The following is a 10402-nucleotide window of genomic DNA, read 5'->3' on the forward strand; positions in this document are numbered from 1 at the left end:
GATCGGTGTTGGAGGGTATGAGGGGAGAGGGCCCTCTAGGTTGGGAGTTGGGGGCTGCGGCTCAGCCTCAGTTTTGCAACCACGGCCAGCAAAATCAACTGTTATTCCTCTGCAGTCCCATTCCTCTTCTCTGCTTTCTGCTCTGATGACTGGGCCCTGCAGCTTTCCTAGGCAGGGCTGTTCCGGGAGCACACCGCGGGAACTCGCCGTTCCTTCTCCTCTCCCCCTCCTCCTGTAGGGAGCTTCGGCAGCTCCTAGAGGCAGCTTCTTTATTTCTCCCAGTCCACTGCCCGACACCTGGGGTGTGACTTGTGGTAGCTCTTATGCACAGATCCCACGCTCAGACATGCTGGTGTGCAGTTTGGGTGTTTTTTGTTGAGTTTCAGATGTTCAGCTTATTGTTGTTTCAAGAGGAGAAATCTTGGGACGTTTCTCACTTTGCCATGTTTCCAAAGATCAAGGGCCCCAAATCTCGACTTGACAAATTTTCAAAGCCATCTCCTGAGGTCTTCAGAAGTCAAAATATACCAGTTCCAAAAACAACATTCGCTTCTCCTGCTGCCATGTTCATTTGATGTGATTCAGCCACTGAGGACACGTGCTAACCCTCTTCCCAAGACTCATTAAGAGAATCAGGTAACAGGCTACATAAATTTAAATAAGTCATTGGCTCAAGATGGAAATTTAGCAGATTTTAAATTAGGAGATTTCCTCCTAATGAAAAGCACCAACTAGAACTCAAGTACCCAAAGAAAATCATCCATGCCCATACATGACTCGGGCCTAAAACTGATAGTAAATACAATCACAATTTTAGAAGCCTGTGCATACAAAGACTTTGCCTTCGCTGTGGTAGAATTAAGTTTGTAATCCACCTAGCTACTTGGTTCCTCACTAAGATCCTGACAGTCTCCCTCAGACACACAGCAGGGCCTTAGTGATTCACAAGTCAGGAATCACCTGAGAGATGGGGTAACCAAGGCTCACCACCCATCTGAAGCACAGTATACCGAAACACAGACTTTTTAAATTTCTGACATCAATATGGAACAGAACATTACTCTAAATTGAAACAAAAAAAATAGATAGTAATAATTACCAATCTCTATACAGTATAACTGGATTTATATGATTCACTACAAATAAACATTAACCTCTCCCTATGGTGGAAGCTTTCTGGGCATGTGTGTTGCTCTCTTCCTTTTTACATAAAAAAACCTAAATCGCATCTAAATTTCTCTATTAAAAAAATCAGCTTCCCAACTACTGCTGCTTCCTAGCTTCCAGAGCACCTACTAGTCCTAAATGGGTTTTTATCACCCTCAGTGTCCTAGATAAGGACTTCAAATCCTTAGAGATAAAAGAGATGTCCAAACGCTTCACAACTCACCTGAACTGGCCTAGTCTGTTACCTGCCTGATTACATCTCTCAGCTAGCTGGAAAAGTCCTTTCAAACAGGATCAAGGGACTTGGAATGAATGAAATTCTTTTGCCCTTTCTAGCTGTCCCTTTTCTGGTGGTCTACCTATGTCACCTTGTTGCTTTCTAACTAGATAGGCTACATTTTTACTTTTTTGCAAAGTTTATACAATTTTCTTCCATAGATGCTGCTATCCCTATTATAAGAATGATAACCTGCATTTAAAATGCCATTTTCCTTTATTTTACTTTTTACCATACTCAATCTGATAGTCTATTGTAAATGGAGTGTGTAAGTCAGTGAAAATTGCATGTAAGAAAAGTACACAGGTTGATTCTAAAATCCTCAGCCAGACATCTGCCCACAGTGGAACTTTCACACAGGCTGGTAGAAGCCCGGGCCTTTCTCTTACATCGTTTTCCTAGAAATAATGCTAGGAAATGCAGAGCTGCACTCAGCCAAGAGGACATGCTATATAAGCACACGTGTCCTTCAACTATTTACTGAGGCTAAGGCTAAGAGATTATAATCCTGAGAAGAAGTTGGAGTTCTCAAATCACTGCCAGGTGATACCTATAAACTTATAAAGCTTGTTAGGAAAAAACTCAAAATCTGAATTTCAACTTCCATAAATTAAACCTTGCATTTAAAATGTTCTCTATCAATTAACGAGTTGCCTCTGATTTGACAGATCCACCCTGAAGCATCCAGCATTGACACTATATTCAGATCCAAAGTAGAAGTCCTCAGGCCGAGGGAGCAATCTTAGTCTGGCACTCTAGGCCCCAAGAACCTTGCAGGACAGTATCTTTTCCAGGACAGGACAGTACCTTGTCCTGGTACTGAGGACAAAGTTGATCAGACAGAGAAGAATAGACCCCATCACAGAAGTTTATATAGTCGCCGAGAAGCCACTGAGGTTTTTTAAGCAGGAAAGTCCCATGATACTAATTAGGTTTTTAACGGACCACTCTGGCTACTGTGTGGCAAGTGTGGAAGCAAAAGCCAGTTAGAAGGCTATTACAGAAAACCAGGTGAGACATGCTTGGACAAGGGGGACGGGGACGCTAGTTAATGACAGAGGAGGATGTCTAAAGATCAACAAGGGCTCAGCACCAACTTGGTAAGTTTCAGGCTTCTGTGAGACATCCAGGAAGGGATATCTTTGGTTAAAAATTGAGAACCTTAAACAAGACTCTTATGAATGACAAACCACCCCACTCTCTTGGGGTCTTCATTATGCAATAATGTATTGCTCTTCAATTTTAAGGACATGCTACATACCGAAGTTCAATTGAGCATCCAAGTGTGAACTGTTTTCCAACAGGTGTCGATGGATTTACACTGTCATACACAATTCTGAAGTTTAGAATCTTGGTAGCTGCAGGGGATTTCAAACCCCATGTAGATCTTTGTCCTTGCCCGCTCCCAGCTAGCCACTTGGCCTTCTCTCCTCTAATGATCTCGCCTTCCCCACTATCTCAGCCACACATGCTCCCACCTTGGCATCATAAATAAAAGACCCTGTCGTCTCCCACACCTCCCCTTCCTTTCTTTCTCATCTTTCATCCATCTCCAACCTTGCCCACCCACTCCCTCTACGTATCAGAGGCCAACTCCTAGGACTCCCTCTGCTGCTCCCTAAAGGGAACCCTCTGCTTGACCCAGCTTCTCATTCCCTCCAGCCTACTCCAGGACACCTTCTCCAGGAATTTCCTCCACCCCTCACTTTTTCTCCCTGGCACCACAATTCTTCCCTCTACTGGTTATAAAAATTCTGTAATTCTTCTCCCTATACTCCTCCGATTAAGATGACAGATAAGCCCCAAATACTAACTACCCCTTTGAGTTACACCTTGTTTCTTAAAAAAAAAAAATTCTACAGTTCCTGTCCATAGCCCTCCAGTTTCTCTCCCTCTCTTTTCTTCTTGAATTCCCTCCAATCAGTTTTCACTCCAGCTCACTCCCACACTCTTCACAAAATTAGGTGACTGACAAAATGACATATCTCATGACCAATTTGTTTATTAAAATATGATTCACAGACCATAAAATCCACCCTTGTAAAGTATGGATAATTAAGTAGATTTTCATGTATTAATGACCAATTCTTAGTCCTCCTCCGAGGCACATCACCGGGAACACTGACTGACAAGAGTACAATATTCCCTCCTAGAAATGCTTTATTCACTTTGATTTCAGGACACAAGATTAGAAACTTGGCTTGGAACATGTACTTCCTAGACACTCACGCAAAGATGATGCAGACGGCTGGAGCGTCCACAGTTCACAGAAGAGGTCCTGGAGATGGTGTTGGGCCTTGCCTGACCTGGACAGGGTCGAAGAGGAGTGGCTGCTGAGTACACCGATGTGGCACAGCAGTTATATTCAGCTGAAGGTGTTTGACTTCCCGAAATCCCTGTCTGCCTGAAAGCAGAGCCTCTCAAAGGAACTTAGTTGTCATAAATCTCTCCCAGAAGCAACCTGGGAAGGCTGACTCTTACCATCACAGTAAAAGACGATTTGGCACATACTGAAACAGACCTGTCACAAAACTGTCCTATTTCCCTTCTACCTTCCTAAGGGCCCATTTAACTCTCTTAAAAACCACTTATTTTCCCATAAGTGCCCTTCTCCTCCTCCCCTTCTCTTATTAAGGTGGTTTTAAGACCCAAAGACTAAAGCCTCTTTGAGTCACATTTTTCTGTCAACTCCCTTCCCACATGATTAAATCTGATCTGTCTTTTCTCTTGCTAATATGTCTTTTATTGATTTAATTTACAGGTCCCCCAATTACAAACCTAAGGGAGCAGAGAATGTTTTCTCACCCCTATACTCTAGCTAAGGAAGAAGGTCAAAGATCGAACCCTGAGGCTAAGATTAGGAAGCACCATCAAGAGATACTTAACTAGACAAAGTTAAAAATTAACTCCCTTTATTCCCACAAATTACACAACAGATTGCTTCTTTTATAGATGGTAATCTGTTCTTGACACGAAAGGTCTGTAAAAAAGGCCCAAGTAAGTGATTATTTTATGAATCGCACGCAGATCAACGTAATTCAGGGTCAGACTGAAAAATTCCACATTCCTCAGTGACATGCATGGGGGAGGAATAAAATAGCACTGCCCCCCTAGACACTGTCAAATTTTATGACAGACACTTTAACCAAGACAGCAATGGCGACGCTACATCAGTCATAAAGCACCGCAGGAAGAACTCTATGGTGACAAGAGCTCTTAGGTTATATAACAGCCCTTCCTCTTAACTTCTTCCCTCTAAAATAAAACTTCCTCCCTCTTGCTCTCTCTTCTTGTATGTGGCTTGCCATGGCTGCATGTACCAAATTGCAATCCTTCCTTTTCCCCAAATAAATCCTTTTTGCTTACAGCATACCTAGTTGAGTTTTGATTTGTGGTCAACTAAACATGTGAAAACTACTTAGCACTTGAAATGCTCTAGTGATATTGTAATGTTATTTAATTTCAGTTCACTTAAATTTAAATAGCTACATGTGGCTAATGGTTATATTGGTCAAATGCAGGTCATGATGCTTTAATTTTTAAAAATACATTTCCTCATTCCTGAGTTACTTTATAAATAATCAATTTTATAAACCATAAAAAAATACATATACCTGTGTGAAAATAATATAAATAAAGCCACTTCAAAATGGAGTCTTACAGGTTTCACTCTATAAACCATTAGAATGTTAAAACTGGACAAAACAACCTTTGAACTGTGCCTAAAGCAGCACTGTATCCCAAATAACTGTTTGCAAAACCAACAAGATAGCAGTTATCAAAACTATTGGACTGATAATTAAAGACATTCTTTAGAATTAGCATAGCTATATTAGCTGATCTGCACCTATAAAAATTTTTCCTTAGCTTATCGACACCCGTAGAAATTCCTTTCTTCTGTTCATATAATCATTCCCCTTCCCTTTCTCATAAATACCCCTTGCCTTCACCTATTCAGAATACTATTTGTCTTTCTGCTGGAATAGCTATTCTTTTGGATCTCAAATAAATTTTTGTTGCCTTTTTTTATTTTAGATTAACAGTACTTCTCAAAGATATGACCTGTGCATATCTCCTCTTCACATATATTCAGCCATTAGTAGGAATATAATTTAAGTTAATATGCTGGAGAAAAAAATGGCTTATTTATAAAGACTCTAATAAATAAAAATTCCTATGTCCATTCTGTTTGTTTTGTAACTTTTATGGGTCATCATTTGAGAAAAACTGGAAACTCTTAAAAATGCTAGAGCCTGCCAATTTTATTTCTTTCCCACAAGAGACCGAACCCAAATTGACAACTACCATGGGTGTTGCAGGATACTCGGACAGAGAGATGGGACACCGAGGCAATAGCAGGAAGTAGCGTTTATTGGTGCCTGCACTGGCTCAGAGGATTCGCATCCAAAGGCTGAGCCCTGATCACAGCAGGGTTTCCCTTTTATACACATCTTATAGTCCTCATAGTTACAGACTTGCATGTTCTTTCTATATAAGGAAAGTGTATTTCGATTGGTTGGCAGACCGTAAGGGGAGTGACCAACCAGGGCTGGTGGTCTGTGCTACATCAGATGTGACACTGAAAAGTCCCTTACTTATTATGGGAAGGGAAGTGAACAACCTTCAACCGTTATAGAAAACGGTTAGCTTGGCCTCCGCTGCCACATCGGGTCCTGCATGGTGTTTGAAATTTAAGGCATCACTCTTCTTTGTAGACATTCATTCGCTAAGTCATACATGAAACTTAAAAAGCTCAAATTTACTCCAGTAGCACAGATAGTACCCATATCTTGGTTTCTGATAACATTCTCCAAAAAAAGGAACCAGAGTGTCTTGAGGAAATGGTTGAGTCCATGGTTGAGGCATGGAAGGAAAATGCAAAGTGAGCCTGGAGCATTTTATGACACCAGAAAGTACGGAAATGCTTTTAGATGCAGGAGACAGGAATGGTGGTATGTCAAAAGGGCACAGGGGCCGACCTGAAAGAAGAGCTCCCAGAGGCTAAAGCTCGAATAATTTGAGCAGCAAATTACATGATGAGATTAAACCCATATAATAAAATAAATCATGAGTCTGTACTGATACCAATAATTGAATAAATAAATGGTGGAGGGACAGCTCTTTCTTACAGAAGAATTCTAATTAGTAAACATAGAAGGAATGAGAGAAATTTTTTTTCAAACTGCCATTAGAATAATGTAGTACATAATGTATATCAAGCTCTACCAACGGATACTAAAATTAGTGTATAAAATTTTAGAGAGAAAAAGGATATTCGAATGGTCCAAAATTAAATTTAAGTAGAAACAGGATATTTACATAGTCCAAGTTTCTTTGCCAAGCAATCTACTAGTTACAAAGAGAAAAATTATTACTTTCCTTGGGCACCTGGCAAACAGCCCTTAATCAAGTTTAATATCAGTAATAAGACTTCATATCTACGGCCATGCCACCCTGAACAAGCCCGAACCCGTCTGATCTCCTAAGCTAAGCAGGGTCAGGACTGGTTAGTACTTGGATGGGAGACCGTCTAGGAAGACCAGGTGCTGTAGATGTAAAAAAAAATTTTTTTTAAATAAGGGATTGTAAGCTGACAAGATCCTTGCAATCTGTGAGGTCAACCAAGGATTGTCTCACCTAAAAAAATAAAAATAAAAAATAAAAAGACTTTGTGTATCCCTGATATGATCCACTGGGATTATTTCTGGTATTCTTTATTCCCAAAAAATGCATAACTTCAGTCTAATTACAAGAAAACATCAAGTACTAATTGAGAGACATTCTACAAAATAATGACAAGTAAGTACTCTTAACAAGTGGCAAAGTCATGAAAAAAAAAAAAGTTGAGGAATTGTCACTGATTGGAGAAAACTAAGGATGTATAACAATCAAATGCAATGTGAGGTCCTAGATCAGATCCTGAACAGAAAAAGGATAGTGAAAAGCTAGTGAAATCTAAATAAATCTACCATTTAGCTAACAGTATTATAATATTGAACCAATGTAAATTTATTGGTTTTTGACAACTGTACTATAGTTATACGAAATGTTACTGGAACTCTCTATGCCTTGCTTTTTTTTTTTTTTTTTTTTTGCAACTTTTCAATAAGTCTAAAAATTATTTCAAAATAAAATTAAAATAAATAAAATAATGCCAATTTTTTCAATGTTTATAATGGAAGCATAATGTTAGACTTAAAATGTCAACTTTGTTCTTGAAAACTTCTTCATCAAGATCTATTCAATCCAGTTACAGCTACATGTATTCTGAAAGCATTGTTTTATAAAGAATAACACACTGAAGACATATTTTTCTTGTTTCTCTGACATATTGTGATTGGATAAAATTAAAATGATATGAGACTTGTGAGATCCTCCTGAATACCAAGATTTAGGGGCTATCTCAATCATACTGAGAGGGAAGTAAGAGCAGGAAGCTTACATTTGGTAAACTGTTCTCCAGAAATGATTTACACCTCTTTTTTGTTTAGGTAGAAATTACAGAGAGAGGAGGATAGCAATTTGGTTTCTGTTGAAAAATTCAAACTACTTGAAATTATGCTGGGTTAGGTGGCAGTCTGTGAGGAAAGATAGAACACATCGCAGGAAGAAAGGGAAGATATACATCTATTTATGAAATAAGAACAAGAGTGGTCTATAGCTCTAGGAACAGCTAAGTAGCAAAAACAGACAGATACAGTAGCAACTGGAGTGGATACAATGACACTGGGTTACTAGTTATATCTGGGCGTAAATCAATTGCACTTGTCCAATGGATTCTACTCCCAGTTTAGATTCAGAATGGAAGTGGGTGACTAGTTTGGCATAATAATAATAGCATTATTAGATTAGGTATGACTGAAAGGATACCATTAGATTTTTAACTAAAATCCGCCTACTGGTTAATGGTTTCTGATGTACACATGTTTCATCTGAGGTAAGGATAATGTTAACTATACTGGAAAGACATATAACAATATCCCCATGTTATGAAACAGGAGAAATAAATAAGAAATGTTACAAATTAAAGTGAGTCAGTCTATAGCCATGCCACCCTGAACAAGCCAGATCCCATCTGATCTTGGAACCTAAGCAGGGTTGGGCCTGGTTAGTACTTGGATGGGAGACCACCTAGGAAGACCAGGTGCAGTAGGCGTAAAAAAATAAATAAATAAATAAGGGATTGTAAACTGACAAGGTCTTTGCAATCTGTGAGGTCAACCAAGGGCTGCTTCGACTAAAAAAAAAAAAAAACACAAACACACGCACACACGAAAGTGAGATGTCAGGTTGGCAGAAATAAGACTCAGGTCTCTAGACTTCCCTGCCCATAGTAAGCAGGTGCTAAAAAATGGGCAAATATTATTTTCTAGATTCTTGTATTTCCTGCAATTTTATGCCTTCTGTATTAAGAACAGTTAGGTATGAGAAACCAATTAATTATTAAAAGCAAGAGGCACATGTATAAATACATTACCTTCAGGATGAAAAAGGCATCATCCAAACCATCTTCTATTAGTACATCAATTAATGCCCCTAGACCTGTGCTATCCAATTCGGTAGCCACATGTGCCTGTTGAGCACTTGAGATGTGGATGGTCCAATTAAGATGTACTGTACATGTAGGATACAGACCAGATTTTGAAGATTCAGTATGAATAAAAGAAGGAAAAACAGCTCATTAGAAATTGTACATAGACTAAGAAATTAGAATATCTTTAACATATTGTTTATATAGAAAGAGAGATAGCTACAGGTAGTGTTTTACAGTTTCTGAAAATACTGCACTATTTGATCTCTTTTGAGCCTCACAACTAGGGCTGAGTTATTCCATTTTACAGAAGAGCCTATGAGCTAGTATTGACATACCAGGACCAGATCCTAGGTCTTTTAGACTATTACAGGGTGATGACTCCACTGGCCGAACACTTAGATAAGAAGATTGCTTGAACAGTATTTACTAATAATAGGATCATAATGGGGATGCCTTTCCCATCCCCAGTGATGGGTTGGATAAGAATACTAAGTGTTCTCAGCACACTTATCACTCTCTATGATTTTGGTACCTTCAATCTACTGTACTTACTTCTGGGCTACATCAATAAAATACAGATCCCTCCCATTCAAACTTACATGTTTCCTGATCCCATGAAGTAATTTGATCTAGAGATCTTCGTCCAAGGTAGAAAATGAAGGAATGACAGTTTATTAGACCCACATTAGGTCTGGGCCTCCCACTCCCTATCGGCTCATACATTCTCTTCTTGTCTCTGCATGCCTTTATAATGAGCTGCTGTATGAACATGTAAGGAAGATATTTAAAAAATTAACCAGGCTAGATAAGAGAGAGAGAGAGAAAGAGAGAGAGAGAGAGAGAGAGAGAGAGAGGGAGGGAGGGAGGGAGGAAGGAAGGAAGGAAGGAAGGAAGGAAGGAAGGAAGGAAGGAAGGAAGAAAGGGAAAGAAAGGAAGGAAGGCATGGTGAACATTAATAAAGTGCCATATGGTCTTCTTAGTCCAGCTCTGAGTGACCCTGTGAACTTTGAGCTTCTTCCTCAATAAATAGGAGACTATTTATTTAAAATATCTCCCTGAAAGGCATAGTATGAGCATAAAATGAGAATAAATACAAGAAACATCTACATGCACTAAGCACTGAACCAACCCCACCACACCCCTTCTTAATGGCCACTTCCTTTAATTCTTTTGAGGACAGACTGAATTTGTCTTAAGCCATTCCAAACTAATATGTGATGGTTATGAAAAAGGGGCAAAATAAATGCTTTACTCTTCTTCCTTTCTAAGTATTGTTTTGTCCCTCTAACTTTTCCATCCCTTCTCTCCCTGACCCCTGGGGTCAGAGTCAGGTCGGGGTCCAGTTTTGTAGGACAGGAAGCAGAGGGCAGTCCTCCTGTGTGAGGGGGTCCATAGTTTGGGTACCTCTCAGGCAGGCTTTCCTC

At 39.5% G+C, this 10402-nt stretch overlaps 1 protein-coding gene and 2 pseudogenes across 8 annotated transcripts in view; 2 read left to right on the forward strand and 1 right to left on the reverse strand.

Moving 5' to 3' along the window:
• ABCG2 (ATP binding cassette subfamily G member 2 (Junior blood group)) overlaps positions 1–10402 on the reverse strand; it is a 58787-nt gene that overhangs the window by 44630 nt on the left and 3755 nt on the right. Inside the window, exon 3 of one of the 8 annotated variants that reach the window (XM_006910715.3) lies at positions 3674–3750. The exons of 3 other annotated variants lie outside the window; for them this stretch is intronic. Coding sequence is in view for 1 of the 5 variants with exons in the window: in XM_025046009.1 (XP_024901777.1) it covers positions 9578–9594 (17 nt within the window). In the remaining 4 variants the exon portion in view is untranslated. Of the gene's footprint in view, positions 1–3673; positions 3789–9577; positions 9704–10402 lie in introns of those variants that run through there. 4 more of the 8 variants (XM_015588477.2, XM_015588476.2, XM_025046009.1 and 1 more) reach the window with 4 other exon arrangements.
• On the forward strand, positions 6881–6999 carry LOC112478972 (annotated as a pseudogene).
• On the forward strand, positions 8482–8600 carry LOC112478933 (annotated as a pseudogene).

This window comes from Pteropus alecto, unplaced genomic scaffold (assembly GCF_000325575.1).
Source record: "Pteropus alecto unplaced genomic scaffold, ASM32557v1 scaffold63, whole genome shotgun sequence".
Lineage (NCBI taxonomy): Eukaryota > Metazoa > Chordata > Mammalia > Chiroptera > Pteropodidae > Pteropus > Pteropus alecto.